Consider the following 26806-nt stretch of genomic DNA (forward strand, 5'->3'; position numbering starts at 1 on the left):
CTCTTGAGACAGGACACCAGAGTTCAAATCAACCTCAGCACAAATGACTTCCATATTCCTACTGGTATGGCCATTAAGCCTCATTTAAAGCATTCCGCTGCTTTCCAAAGTCTCAAATTCCAACTTCCTCCAAACAAAAGCACGGGCAGGCCTATTACAGCAATACCCCATTCCTGGTAGCAACTTCTGTGTTAGGATTTCTGTTATTGTGAAGAAACACCATGAGCAAGGCAACTCTTATAAAGAAAAACATTTAATTGGGGATGGTTTATAGTTTTAGAGGTTCAGTCCATTATCATCATGGCGGGAAGCATGGAATCATGCAGGCAAGACATAGTACCAGAGGAGCCAAGAGTTCTGTATCTTGAACATTGAAGGCATCCAGGAACTGACTCTCTTCCACAGGTACCCAGCAGCAGAGTCTCCTCCACACTGGGCAGAGCCTGAACATAGGAAATTTCAAAGCCCACCCCCACAGTGATATTCTTCCTCAAACAAGGCCACACCTAATAGTGCCACTCCCTATGTGCCAAGCATTCAAACACTTGAGTCTATGGGGATGCTGGGGTAGGAGGAGAGAGAGTTGGAGGGAGGGAAACAAACAAAACATGAGGAATTGTTCTAAAGAATTGAAGCATAGGAAGATTGAGATCCACTCCCTTAGATGGTTAAAGACTCACAAAGAATCTTTAATTCTTTAAATGTAGAGCAAAGAAAAAAATTACTAAGGAATGCAGCAATTTGACCAGTGGGCTTTTAAACTTATTTTATCTAAAAACTACACGGAGTAAAAATAAAGAAAAAAATATTTAACATTTGTAATTTATAAAAGGTTAGCGAGTAACATTCTCATTTGAAAGAGGTCTTATGACTACAATGAAAATGTTCTTTCGCCAAGGGGCAGATGTGAGTTAGTTAAATCATGAAGAAAAAAAACTACAATGACCAAACATTGTTAAGGGACATGAAACCTTGAATGATTCACTATCAAGTTGGCCAAGAGAAAATAATATTCAGAAGGTGTGATTTGAGTCAGCCACTCATGGGGAACACATTGTAGCAACTGACAAAGTTTATGTATTACTGAAAAGGGCATGAATTGGCTCAAGGATTCTGAGGAGAATTTGGTAGAATGTAATAACAAATATTCACACCTATTGACTAAAAGTTACACTTCTGGGGATTTATAATAGAGAAATTCTCCATGCCAGGGGTTAACAAACATTTTGTGTGTGTGTGTGTGTGTGTGTGTGTGTGTGTGTGTGTGTGTGTGTGTGTGTGTGAAAAGCTGTATGATAAATATTTTACATTTTAAAGTCCACTTTTGTCTTTATCCCTTGTCTTTTCTATGTGTGCTGTAAAGAACAAAACCAAAAACAAACAAAAACCAACCTACAGTTGTAAAAATGGTTTACAGGCTGTACAAACAGGTCAATGGCCTGAAATTGGCTGCAGGGCCAAAAAGACAGAGTGAACAAATCTAACAAGCAGTATATCATGTGTGCTTGCTAAGACAAGACAAGACACCAGATGAAATGTCTGAGAAATGGAGACTGCAGAGTAGTTATAAGCAGTATATCAGTTGAGGTTCTCAAAGGAACAGAACTGATACAATGGATGTAGATGTGGGATGTATTACACTGGCTTATAGGATGTGGTCAGAGTAGTTCAACAACGGCTGTCTCACAAAAAGGCTGACAATACTGTAGTTGTGCAGCCCACAAGGTTGGACGTCTCAGCACTCCCTATCTGGCACTGGAATGCTAGAGGAGAGCTGTTGGTCTTGGGTCTGTGTTGGAGCCCTGATGATGTTGGGTTTAATACTCCAGCAGCAGGTGAGGTGAGCTTGCTGGTGAGAGTAAGGACAGGCAGGCAAAAGGCAATGTTTCCTTCTTCCATGCCCTTTTATGTGGGCTGCCTCCAGAAGGTGTGGCCCAGATGGGAGTGGAGCTTCTTGCTTCAAATAATCTAGTTATGAAAATGCCTCACAGGAGTGCCCAGCAATTTGAGTTTTAGTTGATTTCAAATGGAGTCAAGTTGACATGATTAGCCATCACAACTGGATACAATTAAACAAAGTTTTAAAGAGTTTTTAAATTGTGAAATGCTGAACAATGGCATCTCTTTCAAAAATTAGTATTTATGAGTTATTCGCCAAAAAATACAATTTACAAGAGAGTTTATATATGTTCCAAATATAACATTTATATTGTATATATTTACATATAAATGTTTGAATATTGTATTTTTGAACATATAGATACTGTTTTATAAATATATGTATGTATGTATATATATATATATATATATATATATATGAATTCTTTGGCATTTTCAGTGTTTTTTTCTGAATATATATATACACACAACATACACACACATGCACATACACACTTGGAAAAAGATCTGGAGATATAGAAAGGCTAAAATGACTAGGGTGGTCTGGGGTGGTCGAAGGATGAGACTATGCATACTGACTTTTGTTGTGCATGTGACTCTTCTAGTTGGAATGTTATATTTCGTTTGTTTGAGACAGACTCCCTGTGTGGCTCAGGCTGGCCTCTTGTGCCTTGTATTTGCTAGGATTATAGAATACACCACCGACCACAGACTAACTATTTATAATAATCCAGAGTGAGTTTGAGAGAGAGGGACTTTACTTGCAGGACAACAAAGGAATATCCTGTTCTCCTCCGGGTGGAGTTGGTCACTTTCTCTTTTGAGCTTCCTGATTCCACAGCATTCTTTCTTTCTGAGAACGATTAACAGCATAATTATTTAAACCTTCTTCTATCCTTGGATATTGGCTCCATAGATTTGCTGTTATATATCTGCCAGTTATTCTCTTGTTGTTCAACTCCGTCTCAATAAACGAATCATTAATATGCTTCTCTTGTGTGACAATTGTGGGTGACCAAACAGTACATTGAAGGATAGAAAAGAAGAAGGGTAGGGTAATTTTTTTCAAAATCGTTTCAAACTTCTGACAGAGTTCTGACTGTGGCTTCAAACTTGTAAGGGCCCTAAAGGGCTATCTGTCCCTTCAGCCACTTTAGCTTCCTCTGGGCATGGTCACATGATTCCAGCCATTATTTCCTCTAGCCTAGCCCAACTAATGTTCTTACTGAGTGTCAGATGGTTCATGTCCTTGCCAGTTCCTTTCCTAGCCTAACTGCATTAAATCCTTACATTTTAGTCTCTTTAATATCAGTTCTCCAGCTTCATCATCTGAGTAGAGTTGGTTCCTTTATAACAGACTGGTATATATTAAGGGACATTTTAGTCAGTATATAACATAGACTTTTATTCATCCTTGCCACAGGCCATAGATATTTTTCATGTGAGGTAATGATTTACATGCATTATGGGTAAAAATTTGAATTTCTACTGTGTGGTCAGTATTTGGGGATATAATACTCTTGACATTGTTCCTAACTTTTCCATCAGTGTTTGTAAAACACTCCTGCCTTTTATTGAAGAATTATGTACTACAGCGTAGTTAGGGGTGTTCAAATTTCTATAATTTTGTCATCTCTATTTTCCCTCTTCCTCTTTTTTTTTAATTATTGGTTATTTTATTTACATTTCAAATGTTACCCACTTCCCGATTTCCCCTCCGGAACCCCCCTACCCCCTGCTTTTATGAGGACGCTCCCCCACCCACCCACCCACTCCTGCCTCACTGCCCTAGCATTCCCCTACTCTGGGGCATCATGCCTTCACAGGACCAAGGGCCTCCCTTCCCATTGATGCCAGATAAGGCCATCCTCTGCTACATATGCAGCTGGAGCCATGGGTTCCTCTATGTGGTTTGATCCCTGGGAACTCTGGGGAGAGGGGGAGTCTGGCTGGTTGATATTGTTGTTCTTCCTATGGGGTTGCAAACCCCTTCAGCTCTTTCAGTCCTTCCCTAACTCCTCCACTGGGGTCCCTGTGCTCAGTTCGATGGTTGGCTGTAAGCATCTACATCTGTATCTGTAATGCTCTGGCAGAGTCTTTCAGGAGACATCCATAGCAGGTTCCTGTCAGCAAGCACTTCTTGGCATTGGCAATAGTGACAGGGTTTGGTGGCTGCATATGGAATGGATCCCCAGGTGGGGTAGTCTCTGGATGTCCTTTCCTTCAGTTTCTGCTCCACTCTTTGTCCCTGTATTTTCTTTAGACAGGATCAATTCTGGGTTAAAATTTTGAGAAGGATGGGTAACCCCTATCCCTCAACCAGGAACCATGCTTAACCTCTGGATACGGTCTCTACAAGTTCTCTCTCTCCTTTGTTGGGTATTTCAGCTAATGTCATCCCCATTGGATACTGGGAGGCTCTTGCTTTCCTGGCATCTGGAACTTTCTAGTGGCTACCCCTAGTTTCCCACCCCCATTGTTACACACCTCTGTTCAATTTTTTGATCCTCTGTATATCTCCCCTGTCTCTTCCTACACCTGATCCTGCCCCCTATTTTCTTCTCCCCCTCCTCTCTTCCTCTCAAGTCCCTTCCACCCTCTAGCTCCCATGATTATTTTGTTCCCCCTTTTAAATAGGACTGAAGCATCCATACTTTGGTCTTCCTTCTCCTTGAGCTTTGTATGGTCTGTAAGTTGTATCATGGGTATTCTGTGTTTCCTTCTTCCTCTTTTAGTTGCCTTTTCACATGATCATTTCTCTGTTCATTCAATGTATGAATTCCTCATATAATGTTCTGGCCTTATTTTTCTATATGTCAAGGAAATATAGATATACTATTTAGTCAAGGAGCTTGTGATGCTTCTGCATTCATGGAATGTACAGCAGCAAGAAGGAACACTCATTTGTGAAATTCCACTAGCAATATAGCAACAGAGCAACCCACCCTCACATGTCACAGACATTTTCTTGGTTTGCCTTCCAATTTTATGTAACAGTTCTTTGAGACGGGCTAGCCCAGACTGGCCGGGCCATACTTACAGTTCCTTTATCTGTTTCCATTGTCCCATTCAGGGATGCAGTGCCATAGATGGCAACACTCCAAGGATAACTCAGTGCTAAAAATTCACCTTTTTTGGAAATATTCTTAATATTTATTTAATGCTTTCGGATGAAATTAGTTTGGCATTTTCAGTTTTTTTTTTCCTGATTACATAATCACTGCATTGTGAAGAAAAGTTTATGGAGACTTTGAAAAATGTGGGGAAAATATTAAAAAGAAAACAACCTACCATATAAACTATAACTGTTGGTGTTTTGGGTATTTTAGTCTTTGGGTTTTTTAGTCTTCTGTGTGCATATATGGATTTAAAAAAAAGATCACTATATATTGTTTTGAAAAGTGCCCTTTAATCATCATAAAAGAGCATTTTCTCCAAGCCACCAAATACTCTTCTGAAAGAATTTTCAATGGCATATTAGCCAATGTGTCCTAAGGTCAATAGCCGCAGTTCCAGTACAGCTCTAGGCCTTTCTCGACGCAGTCATATTCTTTATATAGAATTGTATCTAATGGTCTCATGCTTGGCACTGCACTTAGAAGCTAATGCTGCCCTTGCAAAGCCCTTGAGTTTGGCTCACCAGACTCATATGGTGGCTCACAACTGCTGGAACTCCAGTTCCAAGTGGTCTATCTGAAGCCCCTGACCTCTCAAATATTGGCACTCATCAACTTCCACCCCAATATATGTGCATAATTTGAAAAAAATTATGTCACTTCAAACTAGTTGCAAACTGACCAATTACCCCAAGTACTGTGTCCTTGTCACTGTCTGTACCTAGTAATTCAAGCTCAACACTTAGAAAGCTTGAAGTGACTTTGGCTATGGTTCACCAGGTGAATGCTTCAGCATTTGAGACCTGTATGTCTTCTGTTAGGCAGATGTGAAAGTAACTCCACCCACAATAGGTGGCTTGGTGATGACTAATTGCATTTTACTCAGAGCATGGACTGAGTTTGAATTGATAGCAGGAAACGTTGTTGAGGTGCCTTTGCCTGTGTGCCATCTGAATGCCCCCTTACACGTTCCTGCATCAGCTTCTGACAAGGTGCCATCTTCCCTGCTGTCCAGCACAGAGGTCCTCCTCTGTCACAGGAATATTGTCATTGAGTCTTCCTTCTGCTGGCAAGTTCTGCTTCTGGTCTTCGGGTATCCAGGCACTGTTGTGCACTGGGCCAAAATGGAAGGAACAAAGCTTATTTTGGCTGATAGGTTCCACAGGATCTCTGCTGTGTGAGTGGCAGATGAAATAACCTTCTCCAAGTTGGTTTTCAGTGAAACAGCTCTCCTTTATTGGAGGCAACAAGAGCAATACAAACCTTGGAAAGTGGGTAGGGATTTTCAGGGTCAGTGTACATTATAAAGGTGCTGGAAATGCCGCCTTTGCATGAAGAGGAATTCCAGGTGCTTGCTGGTCATGTCCTTACAGGCAAAGAGGAAGTTAAACCTGTAATTTGGCCACCAGGCTATGTGACTATCTCAAGGGTGGCAGAGGTGGGGGTCTTAAGGTCTGTAAGTGCTGGAACATGCCTGCCCAGAGCAAGGAGGAAGACAGTTCCTAGTCTTGGGATGAGATTTTTGGGGGTTTGGACAAGTCTCAACCTCACTCTTGATCTGGACTGGCTCCCTCAGGCACACAACTTTCCTGCCCCATCCTTCCTTCCATTCTTAAACTTTTGTGGATATTATCTTGTTACCATCCTTCTCCACAGAGGACTCTAGAAGGAACTCATTATAGATTCTGCACCCTAGCTTCTAATACTTTAATGTACACTTTGTTATCTGGAATCTTTGTGATCTAATTGGGAATTCTTTTTTATATATTGTGCTTTGAAATGAGTTATCTTTAGTTTTGTTTCAGAAATGTATACAACTTGTTTTGCTATTTTGTGGTTTCAACATAAAACTAATTTAATAGAAAATAATGTATTTATTTCTTAAGGATTAAAAATAAAACATTTAAACGCTTCCTTAAAATGTCTATATGCTGACTCAAATTCTTTTCCTAAACGACACCAATGGTGTCTCTTCCAGACCGCCTGCCAAGGGATCACTCTAGAAAAAACTTAAATCAAGGATGAGAGTGGATGGGCAATGGCAAACGAGTGGCCCCTCCTGCAATGATTCTTCTGACTTTTAAAATTATCAAAACCCTTTCCTTTGTGATCTAAAGCTGTTTCTTATGCTTTTCCTGAGGAAAAAAATGTGACTTTGGGAATATGAAAGTCTATATGAAAGCATAGTTTATATTAAGCCTATAAATCACACATTTACTGACAATAAGTCAAAAATATTTTAAAATAACACTTTAACAAAACAAAACATAAATAACAAAAAAGGCTTTTGAATAAATAAGATGTTACAATTTTGACAGATGAATGCAAATTTGCATACTAATAAGATGAATGTGGTTGTTTATTTCTATAGAAAAATTAAATCTTAGCTAAATTTTTGATCGCGTAAGACACAGCATATTTGATGATTTTTCAGAATTCACCAATATTCTGATTCTCTAATCAGCAAAACTGAGAATGCTGTTTTACATAAGTAGAAAATAAGATGACAGAAGCATGTTTCAGAATTACTGAAAATCCTCTTCTCATTGCAGGTCATTGAAACGAATTAAAAAATCTGTTTAAAGGCTGTTTTATGAAACTCAAGGTGGCAATTCAAACAGTGATTTAGAAAAATCAAGCATTCCTAGCAATACACAGATGTACTAAGTTGTTACTTTCATGCTGAGAAATAATGGTAGAAAATAGTTGAAATATTTTTCCATAATTAAACTATTATATTTTTGTAAGAACAGAAACATTTGTATGCACAGCAAGAACACTATAATTTATACCCCAATATTCTCAAGTCTGAGCTGAGGCACTGTGAAATCATGAGCTTTCATTCAGGTGAGCATCATCATGGATTTTATTTTGAATTAATTTTTGATCTGTGCATTTGGAAAATTTTTATTGTTCCAATTCCTTTTCTGACCCCCATATTAAATTATGTCATTTCATAGGGGTTGTGACAGAGAATATTACACAAAGTTTGGCTTTAAGGTACCTCATTATTTAGGTAGTGCTGCGGAGTCCATGGTAAGTATATTTGGGCATTCCCCTTTACCCCTGATATTCCAGAGCCTAAAATAATATTACTTTTCAGAATAACTATAAGTAGAAAATATTTGCTCTTGTATGCTTTTCACAGACTTTTTGTAGAATGTACTAGCAGTGAAATGTTTGCATAGTGTGATTAACATAGTGTTTCTTCTAACTCCTGTGAGTAGGGAAAAATATTGGACAATAAGAAAGAGCATTCAATAGACTCTGGTCATGTTTTTTTTTTTTTAACTCACCTCACATATTTTCTTTTTTAACTGTCATGTATTTTATGTTTTATTAATTTTTTTGGCCTTTCCCTACTCTTCCAAAGATTGTGAAGCATAGTTAATCATCTAACTGACCTATACAGTTAAATTTTATCTTGAAAATAACAAATGCAGCCATTGGATGCATCTACAGGTCTAACAAGTTAAAGGAGGCTTGTGGGCCACTGACTGACATCAAGATGAGAAGGAAGTGAGCACTCAGCCCCTGATTGCATCCTGTATCTCTGATCTTCTGTTCGACATTCTTTTAGACGAAGAGTGTGGAGATTAGACCAACGAGATAAGAAATGATCCAGTCTAGAAGGTCCCTGCACCATGGCATCCGTCTCCAATCTGTCGTCATTCGTGATATCAAAGTCACTTGGGAAACAGATCCTTGAGGACATCATTTCCCACAAGTCTTTCGCCCACTGCAGATTATCTCCTCCCTCATCTACTTGGAACTTTAACAATCCAATTGCTGCCTTGCCTTCCACTATCTTTTTGCCCCTAAATATCAGGAGAGATTATACATATTTAAATCAGCTTTGTCACCAAACTAACTCCTGTGAGTAGGGAAAAATATTGGACAATTTATTATGGAATGCATCACTCTTTCTTTTAGAGGGAAGGGTGTCAAGGGGATGATTTCTGATCATAGTAACAATACCATTCATATCAATGTTTACTATTTTCTCTATCTTTTTTTTACCTCTATTTCTTCCATAAGGGAAGAGAATGAGTAGTGAATGACTAGCAGAAAGCTTCTGAATATTAAGAACTTTAACAATGAAAAGATTTAGAAAATCCTCAAACTTCTTCTCATATCATCTCAACACATTTAATTTTATTATTCCTCCCCAAAATAAATATACACATTTAGAAACCGAGTGTCACCAGAAAGAAACATTTATGCACTCTAAAACTTATATTATATACCCATGGATGTTTATTATATGCTTTACATATAATATTGCTATGCATATGTTTACATATACTTGCTATACACGTGTTTCTACAAGCAGGCCTGGAGAAAGCCTGGAGAATTTACTGTGATAATTGGCAGATGTCTTTGCTTACCCAGCTCCCTGGGGGACTTGATAACATCACAAGCTTCATAAACTTAGGAAAATGTGTCTACATAATATAAATACTTTTAATAATGTACGAACTTGACCTTCTGTGACTTGTAGACACTATATTGTACTATATACCAAGGCTAGTATTAAGAGCTGTGTCGTCTTTAAAATGTCCATGTCATAAATTATGTTGTAAATGTGTGGTATATTTTATTTTAACTACTGGAGAATATAACATATCATACACCAAACTGAGAAACACATTGAAGTTTTTTTTTCCCTAATGAATCTGTTTCAGAGGAACTACCCTACAAAAACAAAAAACAAAAAACAAAAAACAAAAAAACAAAACCCCTCATCTTTCAATTTTCCTGGATGAAGTATACTCACCACCTGGCAATTAACTAGGAGGATAAAAACTTGTTCACAAGGGATTTGTGGAATTATCTAACTAAAAGAAAGCAATGTGGTTGTTAGCATATAATATCCCTTATTTTCTTTAAAATCTATGCTTGAGAGTTGCAGAAAGTATTCAGCTATTAAAATCATTGGCTGTTCTCCAAGAGGACCACGGTTTGATAGCCAGGACCCACATGGCAGCTTACAACAGTCTATAAGTCCAGTTTTTTGATGCCTTCTGTGGGAACTGGACATATATGTTATACAAACATATATGCAGACAAAACACCCAAACTCACAAAAATAAGTAAGTAAATAAATACAATTTAAATCCATGTTTATTTTTGCTACATCTACACATCCTTAAATATAACAATACAGCTTGTAAGTGTGCATAAGAACTGGGCCACTCATTTCCACAGCTGTTCCCTGTTGATATTCTGGGTCTGCATTTCTCTTGAATGCTTCTGGACATATACACATTTCTTTTATTTAACAGAAACCATTTTAAAATGTCCCCTATTTTACTAATGCTCCCTTAGTGTTGGCTGTTACTAAAGCAATTCTGTGAGCCTGGGATTGGTTGATGACCTGAAAACAAGCCATCCTTGTCTGACAGAGGTTATAATTTTGGAACCTATGAACAACTGCAGTAGCCAAACATATGGTTAGACCTCATGGAATGTTGAAGCAGCCCATTCATAGTCCAAAAAAAGTTATGGGACTGAAGAAGTGGCTCTACAGCTATGCAAACTTGCTGCTCTTACAGGGGATGCTTATTCAGTCCCTGAAACCCACAAAAAAGCCCACAACTGTCTGTAATTTCACTTCAAAGGGATCTTATGTGCTCTACAGGAACCAGGCAGTCATGTGGTACACACACACACACATGTATACATCCATCCATCCATCCATACATCCATCCATACATACATACATACATACAGGCAAACCCTCATACACATAAAAACTAAATCTTAAAAAAAAAAACAGTATACAGAACAAAACTAATAAGAATGCCCTAGTGAGTTTAGAAAACGAGAAATAAATTGACCAGCTAGTGAGTACAACAACAACTACAACAAATCAAGAATAACTATGTTGGGCTGGGGAGATGGCTCAGTGGTTAAGAGCACACTGACGGCTCTTCCAGAGGTCCTGAGTTCAATTCCAAGCAACCACATGGTAGCTCACAATCATCTGTAATGAGTTCTGATGCCCTCTTCTGAATGCAAAGAGAGCACACATATAACTAACTAAATAAATCTTTAAAAACAAAACAAAACAAAACAAAAACAAAAAAAACCAAAAAAGAATAACTGTTAAAATGCTTTCGTGGGATGATGTCATTAAATATAGTTGATAGTAGACCAGTCAATGAAATAAAAACTCTCTTACAAGTCAAGTTGGAATGAAGGTACCAAAAAGATACAGGGAGGAGTTTGGGAAGCCAGATGTGTTTCCTCTGGCATACTGGATATGCTTCAAATTTTGGATTCAAGTCTAATTGTGTCATAATTTCACATAGGTACCGCTAAGGTGGTTTCTCAGGCCTCTGGTAATCTCCCAAGGAAGGGGAAGTAGAATATATAGTTATGGAGTGATAGGAGGAGGGTGGGTTAAATGGAGATGAGTAGAGAAGAGGGACAAGGGAGGGAGTATAGGAAGGAACAAGCAACACCAGGGCCATAAGGAAACAGACTACTGTCGAAGAAGTTTAAAGAGTTACCAAATAATGGGGGAAATAATGCTTCAACCAGGCTTCTCTTGCCTCCAAGTGAAACATCCACTGCCAGAAATGGGTCAAATCTTACTGAGTCATTGGACAAAGGGGCTCCTTGGAAACCCTCAGGTAGCTTAGGGTATTCTCAAGGTTACTACTGCCTGCTCTTAACACGATGATAAAGCCCTGCTTATGGGAAGAAATATAAAAGAACCCAGACAAACCACTTTCCTATATCATCTGAGCACAGAAAAGTCAAGCTGGTGCCTGACTACAGCCTCTGTCCCTACTGATCAGTTTTCATAGTACCAGAAGGAAGGTACTATGCACATTACCTGAGGAGAAAGGACACTGCCAACCCAGCTACACACCCTGAGATCTACAATGATAACATGCCTGCAGATATGCTAGTGCAATAGTGACACAAATGTGGAAATAAACAACCCCTCTCTGCCTGGACTTAAAGCACACTCCAAGAGATGCAGTGTTGCAGGGTACATGAGCACACTGTGAACCTCAGCATTCTATAATGGAAAAAGGCTTTTTCTAGTTGTGAAGTGGCTCAGCCTTAACACACACCTTTAATCCCTCTGACTGGAATACAGACAAGCTCTTAGTGCACATCTTTAATCACAAACAATGAAGGTAAAATTGGTTTGTAGAAGGAAGCATCCATGTTGGAAAGTGATGTCGACTTGAGTAGAAGACAAAATGGCAAAGCAGAGGAAGATTCGATAGAACAGGATATGCCCAACTCTCAAGAAGAGAGAGGAAAGAGCGGCTACTAAAGACAGCAGTGCAGAGAGAAAAAAGAAAAAGGGGGCAGTTTTACTGGGATAGCAATAGATAGACTGTAGAGAGAGCTAGACCCAGGTAAAGACAGAACAAGCCAGAGAATGAGAAGGAGCCAGAAGATTAGAACAGACTGACAAAGATAGTTTGAGGCCAGGCAGAGCAAATTGTAAGACACCCATAGAAGCCAGTTTGAATAAGTTGGCATGGAGAGGAGTTTTGAGCCAGAACAGCTGAGTTGAATTAGCCAGCCAGAGATCAGAAAACTAGAAGGGACAAGCTTACTCGGCATGCAGTATCAGTGCTGAAAACATTCTAGGCCTAGATGAGATTGTATGGAGGCTAGAAACTTCCAGAACTAGGCCTAAGTTGGCAGCTTAAGGCAGTAAGCCTGAGACAACAATTATCTCTGTAGAATAAAAGTTATTGTCACAATACAACCTATGTCTGATACTAGATGGCCAAGAATCTGAGATCGGATAGACCACTGGCTTAAGGGAAAACTAAATACTAAAGGAACACAGCAATAAATGAGTCCTAATGGCAGTTTGCTGTGCCCATAGATACCAGTGCCTGACTCAGTCATTATCAGAGAAGCTTCCTCTTGAAGTAGATGAGAACTAACAAGAGACCCACATCTGGACAATGGGCAGAAAATGCAACACTTTGGACAACTCAATCCTAAATAGGAGGTCTTCATCAAACCCTTGATAGGATAAATGTGGAGAGGGTGGGTACCTTTGGTGGACCTCTTCAAAACTATGCCTGCAACAGATCTAGTATAGGAGGTTTCCTTGGGGAGGGGGAGAGCAAAAAGTCATCTTGGAGTGGGAACATGTGGGAGAGGTAGAGGCAGGCAGGCAGGCAGGCAGGGTCACAAAGAGAGGGAACAATGGGAGACTCAGAGACAGAAAGAGAGGGGAGGGAGAGAGAGAGAGGGAGTCGGAGGGAGGGATAGAGGGGAGGGGAGAGGAGGGGAGGGGAGGAGAGGAGAGAGGTGAGGGAAGGCAGACAGATCAGGAGTGGCTGGGGCCCCACTTATGCATCTAGCACACCTGGCACATCTGGCAGCAGTAAGTGACTATGGTTGCTGAGGGCTGGCTAGTGGGAATGCCTGATTACTAACACCCTTCCCTCACTGCTCAGGGAGCTATGCAGAAGAGGAGATAGAAAGATGGTAAGGGCAAGAGGCAAACAGGACTGACACACACACACACACACACACACACGAACTCACAGAGACTGTGGCAGTGAGCACGGGGCCTGCACAGGTTCAAAGAAGATGGAGTCCCAGTCCTGAGCAGGGAAAAATGAACATGAGTTTCCATCCCTAACCAAGAAGCTATCTTCAAGCTACATCCACTTGCAAACGAAAACTTAGTTTTCTTCAGTATAGTCTCACTGAATATATAAACCACACTTAAGGGTAGGCCTCATCCCCAACAGTAAATAGCAACACAAACTCAATGGTGCCTTTGTAGACTTTTTGTCTCATACTGCTGTGTTTGGGCAATTTGTGTCCTACTGGTTTTTTATGTATTAGGGATTTTGATTTGTGTTTCTATGGGTTTGGGTTTTGTGTGTGTGTGTTTGTTTTGCCTTTTCTTTCTTTATTCTGAGTTGTTGATCTATTTTCTAAAGTTAAAGGGAAAAAAAAGGCATGGAGTTAGGTGGGTGGGGAGGTGGAGAGGATCTGGGGGGAATTAGGAGAGAAGAAATCATGATCATAATATATTGTAAGAAAGAAATGTTTTCAATTAAAAAAAAAAAAAGGAAAGGCCGGGCAGTGGTGATGCACGCCTTTAATCCTAGCACTTGGGAGGCAGAGGCAGGCAGATTTCTGAGTTCAAGGTCTACAGAGTGAGTTCCAGGACAGCCAGGGCTACACAGAGAAACCCTGTCTCGAAAAACCAAAACCAAAAAAAAAAAAAAAAAAATAGGAAAAGTACTTTCACAGATTAACAATTTTGGTTGCAGAGGGGCTCATTTTACTGTAGGTGCAGAACAAGGAGATAGAGCCAGATTTCATTAGTTAAGCCTAACACACCTCTAAAACCTCAGGCTCCAGCAGGCTGCTTCGCTGCACATGGAGATTAAGTGAATGGCAGCTCAGTTAGAGCTGTTGAGCCTTGTGACATGAGTGGAGGGTATGCAGTATCTTTTGTGAATGTATACACAGCTCCGCATTGTTGGTGGCCACTGACAAGGCCTGTTTTCTCTTTCTTTCTTTCTTTCTTTCTTTCTTTTTTTTTTTTTTTTTTTTTTTTTTTGGGTTTTCAAGTCAAGGTTTCTCTGTATAGCCCTGGCTGTCCTGGAACTCACTTTGTAGACCAGGCTGGCCTCGAACTCAGAAATCCGCCTGCCTCTGCCTCCTGAGTGCTGGGATTAAAGATGTGCGCCACCACTGCCCGGCTAAGGCCTGTTTTCTAAACACACCTGTGATCCACCTCTGTGTGTGTGTGTGTGTGTGTGTGTGTTAAGAGAGTGAGAGGCCTTCAGCTGTGTTGCCTCAGTCCCTTATGTGAGTGCACATTGAACTTTGTACAGGTGGCCTATCATCTGTGTGTGCACTCTGTGTACCAGGTCCCTACAGTCAGCAGAGAAGAGAACTGTGAGAGGCAACAAGGAAAGCCACTTCACCATGACTTAGTTAGCTGGGCTGGGCAAACTTCTGTAATCTTACCCCAAGTAGGTTTTCTTTCCTTCCTTCCTTCCTTCTTTCCTTCCTTCCTTCCTTCCTTCCTTCCTTCCTTCCTTCCTTCCTTCTCTCTCTCTTTTCTTTTCTTTTCTTTTCTTTTCTTTTCTTTTCTTTTCTTTTCTTTTCTTTTCTTTTCTTTTCTTTTCTTTCTCTTTCTCTCTCTCCCTCCCTCCCTTCCTTCCTTCTCTTTCTGTCTGTCTGTCTGTCTGTCTGTCTGTCTGTCTTCCTTCCTTCCTTCCTTCCTTTCTTCCTTCCTTTCTTTCTTAAAAAACATATTTAAGCACATATTTTACTTTAGAATAAAGTTTTCTCTCAACAATTATCACAACAAAATGGTATGGCTAAATTGAAGCACATTTGCAAAGTATGCATCTTTTGCAAAGTACCTATGACCTCTTCCACTGGAATGGCTTCTATTGAGTGAAAGCAATGCTCAGGATAAGGGGATTAGGGTGAAGCTGGGCTCTACAGAACAGCAAAGATTACCAGGTTATTAGCACAACCATTCCCAGCCTTGAGGGTGGAAAAAAAAATCAGGTATGCACATTCCTTCCGCAGAAGAGAAAAGTGTCTGTGTTAAAAACAGTTCTTGTTTCTCTATTGCTATTTGTAAAGGGGGGTGGGTGCTTGTGAACTTCAATATTTGGCCTGCATGCAAGGGTACATGAGACTGCCACATTCACTGGATAAATTACACCATTGCAGGATATATGTTCTGAAACAGCTGACTCCGTTTTTCTTTTTAGTTTAACCATGTTAGATTTCAAGCCTGTCCTTGGGTGCAAGTCACCTTGATTTTTGTTTTGTTTTGTTTTTACTTATTTTTTGTTCTTCCTCAATAATTTTGTGAATTACACATTGTAAATTGTTTCCATTGTTCCAAGAACTGACTGACCATAAAATATTTCATGGTATGTTAACTGTCTATTCATAACACATACCTTTCCCATGATCATAAACACATACACACACACTTCAAAATTCTGCTTTTCTTAATCACTTGTAATTTGTCAAAAAAGGCCTTTCTGTCTCTAGTCTGGTTTGCTTTCATTTTCTTACTCCTGATAAGAGTGTAAAGTCTGTTCTGGTTGATATATATATATATATTGCCATGCAGAGTCTCAGTGGATATCAACACCATAACACTTCAACCCTGATATTGGTTTCTGGATTGTTTTGACATGCTCTAGGGACTTAATTTAAATCTTGACAAATTTTATACTCTTATTTTTTCCCACACAATCAGGTCTGTGCTATTGGGTATCTTTTTTGTGCACCGTGTAAAGACTTTGTATTGTTCAAATGCTGATACGTGTGGCCGAGATGTTAAGGCAGACTGGACTTCAACATTGTTAAACATCACCTGTCTTAGTGTTTTGTAAACACCCCGTCCAAACCTTTTGATTGGTTTAATAAAGAGCTGAATGGCCTATAGCAAGGCAGGAGACAATAGGTGGGACTTCTGGGCAGAGAGATAGGAATTCTGGGAGAGAGTGTGAGGTGGGAGATTTGTTATTGAGATGCAGAGGAATTTGAACTTATGAAACAAAGGAAAGGCATGTTTGAAAGTGACATCTAATTGAGGGGCAGATAAATTGAAGAATCGGAGAAATATTTGACTGAGTGAGTCAGAGATAGGATACACCCAACTCTCTTGAGAACAGCACAGGAAAGAAACTATTTAAGAGCATGTAGTTCCACTTTGTACATTAAGAGTTCTACATCTTCAGCTGAAGGCAGCAAAAGGGGACTGTTGTTTTCTATAGGCAGCTAGGAGAAGACTGGATTCCACACTGGTGGAGTCCACCTTACACCTTACACCTTACACAGTGATCCACTTCCTTGAACAAGGCCACACCTACTCCAATGAGGCCACACCTCCTAATAGTCCCACCCTTTTGGGCCAAGCATTCAAACACAAGAGTCTATGGGGGCCAAACCAATTAAAAACACGATACCTTTCCTGTCCTCCTCCCTTCTCCTTCCTCCCTCTCCCATACAATCCCACTTAAGTAAAAGTATTAATCAGAAAAGAAGTGAAGTGCTAATATATGCAGCAATGTGAATGAATCTTGAAAAATGCTATGTGGAGTAAAAAAAAAAGCTAATTGCAAAGGCCCACATATCGATTATACACTATGTGCCCATGGCAGTCATATGGGCCATCAAGCAGAATTCCTCGGTGGTCTCTGCTTCCTTTGAAGTCACGGCAGGAATTATTCATAAACTGTAAGCTGAAGTAAACCCTTTCCTCCCCAAGTTGCTTTTGGTCACAGTCTATCACAGCAATAGAAAGTAAGCTAGGTTAGATATGGTGTCCTTGTCTAATAATGAGAATATTATACAATCAGTAGTAATGCTGAGTGTTGGACTGATTTCTTAATGTACAAAGTGAAACGACATGATCCTTTCCTAGGAAATTATTAGAGGCTTTCAAGATAGTTCACTGGGTAAAGGCACACAACTGAGTAAAGCCCGACAACTTGAGTTCATCCCTGAGACTCAAATGGTGGGAGGAGAGAGTCAATTCCTGCAAGTTGTTCTCTGACCTCTCCATATAAACCATTGGACTTGAATGTGTATAGATACACACAATAAAATAAGTAAAGAAATAAATAAATAAGGAAAAGTTTCAATGGCAGAGAATTAAGTCAAAATAGGGCCCCTCTAAGCATGAAGACTGCGAAGCACAGACCCCTTTCACATGAAGTCAGGAAAAAGATGGTTTGGCTCTAGCTACAATATAAAAGTTCATCTTTCCAGTAACATATGCTGCTGCATAGGCTAACAGATTCATTCCTTCCCTGAGTGAATAGGACACGATGCCTTTTGACTGTGAAGCCAAATGGCAACCACTTGTACCTATTCGAGGACTAACTGCAGGTCAGGAATTCTTTGTGTCTTCCACTTGTATGGTGTCTGTTGGCTTCCTCTGTTCTCTAGCCACTATTATATTTGGTCCAGGACAGAAAGATCATTTCTGATCAAGTATCTTACAATATGCCAAAGACTAAGAATAACTTCTTTAAGGTCAGGGTATACTTCAGTGGATGACAAACACCCCTTTAATTTTTCACTCTGAAACTCTTCTCAGATTCCCTCATTTACTATTAATATGCCAACACGTTTTTGTTGATGTGCTTACAGCTAGACATCTGTATGAATCTAGAAGAAACTCAAGAGTAGTGGGTGTCTTGGTTAGGGTTTTACTGCTGTGATTAGACACTATGACCAAGGCAACTCTTATAAAGACAGCATTCAATTGGGGATGACTTACAGGTTCAGAGGTTCAGGCCACTATCATCAAGGTGGGAGTATGTCAACGTCCAGGCAGGCATGGTGCAGGAGAAGCTGAAAGTTCAATACCTTGTTTGGAAGACTGGCTTCCAAGCAGCTAGGACAAGGGTCTTAAAGCCCAGCCCACAATGACACAGTTCCTCTAACAAGGCTACACCTACTCCAACAAGGCCACACGTCCAAATAGTGCCACTCCTTTGGGCCAAGTATGTTCAAATCACCACAGTGGACAGTTAAATATGGGGTTTATTTAATAAGCTGCTTTCCAGAACAGGTATGTTTTCACTGATATTTCTAGTTTGTGAGCATTCTCTTAATCAGATATTTTGTCTCAGAGGAAGACTGAGGGATCTGTAACTTTTCTGAAGATAATTAGCAATGTTTCGAAGCAAGTTCAGCTATGTAGAGTACTAAACTCTGGTCTTTCCTCAATGTCAAATGCATCTCATATGTTTCTGACTCAAAGAACATTTAATTTACTTAGTTTTCCTAGACAGGGTCTTGCTGTGTAGCCCAGGTGACCATTCTGTTTCAGGTTTCTGAGTGCTGGAATTATAGGTGTGTGTCATCGGGTCTGGTTTAAATTTACCTTTTCATTAAAAAATTATTAAAATTACACAGCCAGGCATGGTGGCACATGCCTTTCATCCCAGCACTCGGGAGGCAGAGGCAGGTGGATTTCTGAGTTCGAGACCAGCCTGGTCTACAAAGTGAGCTCCAGGACAGCCAGGTCTATACAGAGAAACCCTGTCTCAAAAAACCAAAAAAAAAAAAAAAATTACACAAACTCCTTCAGATCAATTAATACCTGCTGATTAAACTTAAAAGCCAAACATAGATAATCAACTGGGCATTTCAAGACAGCCTAGTCTAGGGAGCAAACTCCTTTCCTTTCCATTTTTTAAAGTAAAAACCACTACCGTATTTATTGTTTCTCAATATTACAAAGAAAAGGCAATGCAATCTTTTTACATTAAATGTGGTAGTAAAAAAATTATATTTAAAGGTTTTTGAAATTTCTTATTAGATATTTTCTTTATTTACATTTCAAATGTTATCCCCTCTCTTCCTTTCCTTCTCCTATGGAAACCTCCTATCCCCTCCCCCTTCCCCCTGCTTCTGTGACAATGCTCCCCCAACCAACCAACCCCCCTCTCTGGCTTCCCCATCCTGGCATTCCCCTACACTGGGGCATCCAGCCTTCACAGGACCAAGGGCCTCTCCTCCCATTGATGCCTGACAAGGCCATCATCTGCTACATATGCACCTGGAGCCATGGGTCCCTCCATGTGTACTCTTTGGTTGGTGGTTTAGTCCCTGGGAGCTCTGGGGGTTCTGGTTGGTTGATATTGTTGTTTGTCCTATGGAGTTGCAAACCAATTCAGCTCCTTCATTCCTTTCTTTAACTCCTCCATTGGAGACCCTGTGCTCAGTCCAATAGTTGACTGTGAGCATCCACCTCTTTGTCAGGCTCTGACAGAGCCTCTCTGGAGATAGCTGTATCAGGCGCCTGTCAGCAAGCACTTGTTGGCACCTACAATAAAAAGTCTCTGGGTTTGGTGACTATATATGGAATGGATCCCCAGGTGGGGCATTCTCTGGATGGCCTTGCCTTCAGTCTCTGCTCCACACTTGCCTCTGTATTTCCTCCTGTGGGTATTTTATTTCCTCTTCTAAGAAGGACCAAAGCACCCACACTTTGGTCTTCCTTCTTCTTGAGCTTCTTGTGGTCGGTGAATTGTATCTTGCCGAGCCTTTGGGCTCATATCCATACTGTGTGTTCTTTTGTGATTGGGTCACCTTACTCAGGATTGATACTTTCTAGTTCCATCCATTTGCCTAAGAATTTCATGAAGTCATTGTTTTTAATGGCGGAGTAGTACTCCATTGTGTAAATGTACTACATTTTCTATCTCCATTCCTCTGTTGAAGGACATCTGGCTTCTTTCCAGCTTCTGGCTATTATAAATAAGTTTTTCTACTTTTCTCTTTGCTTTGGTTACTCACCTCTCAGCTTTCGTCTTGGCTCCTCCTCTTCCTCCTCCCCTCACTAGTTAACGCCCCTAGCCAGGACCCGCCCCACCTTTACCCGGCCTGGCCCTGTCTAGTGTGGCCCTGCCCACTGCTCTTGCTGGTTTCCTAACTGCTCCTGTTTTGCCCCGCCCCGCCCCGCCCGGCCGGGCCCGTGAGCGTAGCGCAGCGGAAGTGTAGGCGTTGGGCCGCTCTGGCCCACCGGAGGACTTGTCATCAGTGACCCCGGCTCTCCTCTGCTCTCATCGGCTGTGGGCGGGGCTGTGGGCGGGTCTAACTACCAGAGCCGGTGGAACCACTACACTCTGCTTCTTCTGCTCTTGGGTTTTTAGGCCATGGGGCAGCCATATGCGTGGCGGCTCCTGTCGAGGTGAGTTGGTGAGCAAGGCAGAGCTAAGGGCCGGCTTGGGGGAAAAGGCTCACAAGTGTCCCCGCAGGTCTCGCAGATCTAGTCGCCTTTGTATGGCAGCCTCTGCTTTGCTGCCCCGCGGCGACCTCAGCGGCGATCGCAACGACATGCGTCCTCTGACTTTGCTCTTTTTCTTGCAACAGCACCTTCATTTTCCGTCCTCTAGCATCTGTTAGGCCTTGACGTCCCACAACTTTCTCCCCCCTCCGTTTGTCTCCTATTTATTTTCTTTCTTGGAACTGGGCGCTGTGTGGGGACGTGCCACCTGATTTACTGTGTAGGGTATTTTCTTAAGTCACACAGAAATGACAGGTTGTGTACCTGGGCTCCGGGTAAGGAACTTGATTATTTCAGCTAGCAGTAGTAGCAGCGCAGGCAATTGGAACTCACAGAATAATGTTGTGACCATTTAGCGTGGCTTGACCGGAGCAGTGCAGATATTAACTTTCTAAGAGTGTCTCTCACTGCAATCGGACCTTGGCAGAAGGAAATGTGGTAGCACCCATTTTAGGAGCTTTGGCTAGTGTAATTCCTTTTCCCCAGTACCATACGCAAAAACTTCAATTTCCCCCCTGTGGAACTCTTCACTGAAGTACTTTTGGGCGATGAAATGTGTGCTGTTAGACATCTGTGCAGTCTAGGAGCATCTCAGACGTGGAACGCACCCTTGTTCCGTCTGCACGTTTCTTATGCCTTACAGTCTGTTGTGGAAGGTTCCTGCAAAGGCATAGAATGTTTCTTAGTTCTAAATGAGTAGTTACCAGTGGAGTTAGGGAGATGGTTCCGCGGTTTTAAGAGCCTATACTGCTCTTAAAGGACTGGCTAAGAGGACAAAGTTCTGCTTCCCGTGTGGCTCATAACTACCTTTAACTCCGTCTCCAAGGAATCTGATAGTTTCTTCTGGATCCATTGGACACTTGTACTTACATGGGCATACATATATACATAGTTAAAAACACATCTTAAGCCGCGCATGGTGGCGCACGCCTTGAATCCCAGTACTTGGGAGATAGAGGCAGGGATTTCTAAGTTCAAGGCCAGCCTGGTCTATAGAGTGAGTTCCAGGATAGCCAAGGCTACACAGAGAAGTCCTGTCTCAAAAAACAGAACAAAACAAAACATCTTAAAAAGAATAGTGCCTTTTTAGCAGAAAGCACCAACGATACTCAGGTATTTTTGTTACATGTAGAAGTTGCCTTGCTTCTCTTTTTTCTTTTGTGGTGAATAATAGCATCTGCTCACATAATCATTGTTGTTGCTTCTTGATGATGGCAAATTCTAAATTATTTGGGAACAATAATTTAGAGGCATGTATATTAACAAAGTTAACTTCATCTAGAAAGATTCTGTCATTACTGTGGTTCAGCTTGTCCCTATTTCACTCCACATTTCAACATGTAAAGTGCCAGGACCAAATTGGACAGTACTGATCTGAGGTCTCCCTTTCCTAGATCCAGTCCTGGGATAGCAAAAGGGATTGGAGACAAGGTCATGCAGTCAAGAGGAGCGGATTCCACAAACCTGGAGGGAGATCCGGAGAGTTTCTGGAAGGAAAGGGGCGGGTGTGCCTTGGTTGATGTGATTGGCTAATGCCATTGAACTTAGCCTTCCTTTGCTCCTCTGGTGCTGTCCTGTGTTCCTAACATTGCAGTGCCAGTTTAGCAGTTGGGTGGTTTTCTCTGTCTCAACAGCATTTCTTTAAGAAGAGAACTTTCAAATGTATTGTATAGTTGATTATTCTGAGTCCTATGCCGAATGCTTCAATTGTACTTCAAATGCAATTGAATTCAATTATATGTCAGCTAGATCTCTAAATGATCTCTATCACTCATTTTTGTCTTTTGTTGGATACTAAGCTATGAGTTTCATTGTGGCAGTTCTGTACACACTGTTTCTGTGTTTCTGTTGTTGGTTCTATCCCCACTCTCCTCCCCTGGCTGTCAGTGTGCTGGTCAGCCCTCCTCCTCTACTCCCTAGCTCTTCTGCTTCATGGCACTTTGGTCTTTTACTCTCATTCCCTCCCTACCATCCTGTAGCCTTCCCTTAAGAGATCCTTTTCTGCTCTCATGGTCCTGTTTTAGTTTAATGACCTACACTTACCATCAATCTCTCTCTCTCTCTCTCTCTCTCTCTCTCTCTCTCTCTCTCTCTCTCTCTCTCTCTCTAGCATCCACAGACATGCTGTATTTGTCTGAGCCTGGGATACATTGCTTAACATAGTGTGCTGACTAGCTTTCATGCCAACTTGATACTAGCTGGAATCATCTTAGAGGAGGGAATTTCAGTTCAGAAAATGCCTCCATCTGAGGGGGCTTTAGGTAATCCTGTAGGGCATTTTCTTAACTAGTGATTTACGTGGGAGGGCCTGGCTCTTTATGGATGGTGACATCCCTGTCCAGGTGGTCTGGGGTGTTAGAAGAAAGCATGCTTGTCATGAATATGCCATGACAAGCCCATAAGCAGCACTCCTACCTGGCCTGTTCATCAGCTCTTGCCTCCAGGTTCCTGTCCAGTTTGAGTTCCTACTCTGTCTTTGTCTTCCTTCAGTGATAGGAAAGTGTAAGCCAAATAAAGCCTTTGTTCCCCAAGTTGCTTTTGGTCTTGATGTTTCATCACAGCAATAGAAACCCTAACTAAGACACATGGTAACTTCCAGTTCCTGCTTTCCTGCCAATGTCATGGCTTTCCTGCTCTCAATTTCTGTTGTGCCCATGTGCCACAGTCTCCTTTATCTGAGTTATTGATGGCTGTCTAGGCTGCTTCCATTTGTTTGCTGTTGTGAATGATGCAGCAGGAAACAAGCACCCAGCATCATTTTGGTAGGGCCTGTAGCCTCCTACTGTTAGCTATTTCTCCCACCCTCCCAACCCTTGCCTCTTCTTGTAGATGTATATATCACCCTCAACTTAACACTTGTACACTTTGCAGAAACTGAATGGGCTCACTTTCTTCTCCCAGCTTGAGTGAGTCCTGGATGTGAATGATACATAAATGTTACTGAGTTTTACTTCAGTGCCTGCTCTCACTGGCTTAGAAGCTCTCCTAAGTGCCTTCCTGGTAATGGAGTGAAATACAAGCTTACTAGCCTGGATCTCAAGGATTTGAATCTACGTTTCCTTTATGGGTAAAATAATCTGTTGTAGCTACGGGGAAGCACTGTTCTGGGCACTGGTTATGCTGTAGGCAGTGTGGGCCAGATATTCTTACCAATCCTTAAGTAAATACTTAAGACCAGGTGATATTTAGTTACTGACCTTGATAAGTACTTTAAAGAAAAAAAAATTACAGATTGTAAAGCCAGCTTTAGATAAAGAAGGCTAGCTAACTCTGTAAAAAGATTGCTGTTAGCCGGGCGTGGTGGCGTATGCCTTTAATCCCAGCACTGGGGAGGCAGAGGCAGGCGGATTTCTGAGTTTGAGACCAGCCTGGTCTACAAAGTGAGTTCCAGGACAGCCAGGGCTACACAGAGAAACCCTGTCTCGAAAAACCAAAACCAAACCAAACCAAAACAAAACAAAAATAAAAAAAAACAAAACGAAACAAACAAACAAAAAAACCAAAACAAAAAACCCAAAACAAAACAAAACAAAACAAAAAAGCAAAACCAAGACTGCTGTTAAGCAATATACCTGTTGCACTCTGCCTGCCTACATTGTTCAAGCAGGATGCTGCTTGCTGCCTTTGTCCTTCATGTCTGGTTGGACATCAGTGCAATTTTTGAGGCTTACTATGCATTCTTAGAAATCTGTGCCAGGAGACACAAACCCAAACAGACCAAGCAGAAACATGTAGTGATGGTCACTACATGATAGCAGTGGGGGCCGGGCGGGGACTGCTGGGTGAAGGAGAAGGCTCTTTGCCTCAGAGACAGCTTCTCAGCTCTGGCATCGATGCTGTTGGTAAAATGTACACCTACTGTCCCTGCAACTGTCAGAGTGTCTTTTAAAACTTTTGTACCCTCTCAGTTGGAAAATGGCAGCTTAGACAAAGTCTCTTGATTTAAACAAAATGTTTGTTGTTTTAAAATAAACGTTGACTAAATAGGAACAAAGTAATATCAAAAGACACTCACAAACCAGGCATAAGTTCTTAGCATTCATTGTGAGCTACAGTGTTTGTATTTATCTCTTACAGATAGGTACAGGTTCTGGTGCCTCTGGTGATCTGTGCCTGTTACCTCCTGATGTGTCCTCAAGTCCTCACCTCTCTGTTAAGCTTCAGGGTCTTTTCTTCATTTGTTATTGAGTGTTTCTGCTTTATGTCACCGCATACGCAACCTAAAAATCAAATTCTTATTCATCCTATAAAGCAGCCAGTGACCTTTTAAGGACACTGCACTCTCTTTCCTATTCTTGCGTAAAGTCCTCTTTGTTTCCAGAGTTTTCACTTCACCACCCAGTAAACAAGTGGCTGTGTTCATTTCACCCGGGTTGCTTATCTGCCTTTTGACCTGTTCACCCTGAGGGCTGCTGGGGCAATCTCCTATCACCCTACATTGCTTGAACACTTTCAAATACAGCTGTGTGATTTTGTAAACTTATATTTGCTTTATTGGATAATTTGTAAAGAAGTTTTTGACATTTTTATTCTAAGATTGTGGTGTTTTGTTTTTGTTATTGTTTGTTTGTTTGAGACAGAGTCTCTCTGTAACTCTGTAGACTGGGCTGGCCTTGAACCTGCCTCTGCCTCCCCAGTGCTGGAACTGAAGCCATGCACCTTAGTGTGTATTGTACAAAGTTCCATGTCCTGCCTTCAGTCTCTTCTATAGTAGGACTCTGGTGGAGTAAAAATATTCTGCATTTTGAGCCAGGTTCCAGTGTACACATGGTCCTTGTCTAGGCTACAGTTGAAAAACTAATTTCACATTGTCTCCAGGGATTACATAGGCTTGCTGATAACTGGACAAAGACTTCCGAACTTCCACAGATGTGTGGAACCTTCCCCTGTCTCCCAAGGGCAGCTTTGGAGGTAGCAGAAAAGTGAGAGATGATTAAGCTTGGAATTACTTGTAGCTTGAACTCTCAAATATCATGCTTTGTTTTTGTTGTATGTAATAGGGATTGAACCAAGTGCTGTATCATTGAGCTATATCCCAAGCCCCAAGTTCAGTTGTTAAATAATAGTTTACTATGCATAGCACTAAATGGAGACAATATGATTAGTATAGGCAATGGCAGAGGATTTAGTTACACTTAACCTTTCTTCCCTTGTCATCCGTCTGTCTGGTATGTTTGTGCCTGCAAGTGCCTTGCCTAGTGCTTTGCACTTGGGTGTGGTAGGTGTGGGCTACCTTATTTTGATGCCAGCAGAACTGTATCTCAAATTAAACTGGGATTTGAAGTTAGGCCCATGTTTTTCATGCCCGCATATGTCTTGGGGAGTGGTTAAGTTTGAGCTGGCATATAGGCACTCGCCTTATTAAGGACTCCAGAATCTTTTGGGCCACTTGCTTGTACTCTGTCATTTTGTGACACTTTAAACAAAATTCCCATGCCTGTGCCTCACCTCCATAATTTAAACTTCACTGGGGTTGTTATGATCAGAGTTTTGGTGTATTTGCTAGATTCTTCAGCAGATTCTAGTGTACTCTCATGGGGGGACACTTGAGTCTTTAGCAGATTCTGGTGTACACACACACAGGAACACTGGGATCTTTAGCAGATTCCAGTGCACACACACAGGGGACACTTGTCTTCAGCAGGTTCTAGCTTATAGACGAATGGGAAACACTGGGCTCTTCAGCAGAGTGTATTGTATTGCATCCTTACCAAATTAGGAAAAATTATAGATTCCACATTCTCATACGCAAAATAAATAATCAAAATATAAATTAAAATTTCATGGACTTTGATTTGTAAAATACATTTTGATTACAGAAAATTAAATGGAAAGTTTGTGCAAAAATTTTAATAAATATCTAATGGCATGTACAGTGTTATACAGATTAGTTTGAACACATCTCCACTATTCATTTCTCTCTCCTAAATCTCTGACCGATGTTTATCTTTGTGTGAATTTCAGAATTCTGCCATTTTCAAAATATCCTACAGTTGAA

At 41.1% G+C, this 26806-nt stretch overlaps 1 protein-coding gene across 1 annotated transcript in view; it reads left to right on the top strand.

The window, feature by feature from the left end:
- Positions 1-20605: 20605 nt before the first annotated feature.
- Hibch (3-hydroxyisobutyryl-Coenzyme A hydrolase) overlaps positions 20606-26806 on the top strand; it is a 75949-nt gene continuing 69748 nt past the window's right edge. Inside the window, exon 1 of the mRNA NM_146108.2 lies at positions 20606-20712. Coding sequence (NP_666220.1) covers positions 20678-20712 — 35 coding nt within the window. The 5' untranslated portion in view covers positions 20606-20677. The remainder of the gene's footprint in view (positions 20713-26806) is intronic.

Source organism: Mus musculus, chromosome 1, assembly GCF_000001635.26.
Source record: "Mus musculus strain C57BL/6J chromosome 1, GRCm38.p6 C57BL/6J".
NCBI classification, from domain to species: Eukaryota; Metazoa; Chordata; class Mammalia; order Rodentia; family Muridae; genus Mus; species Mus musculus.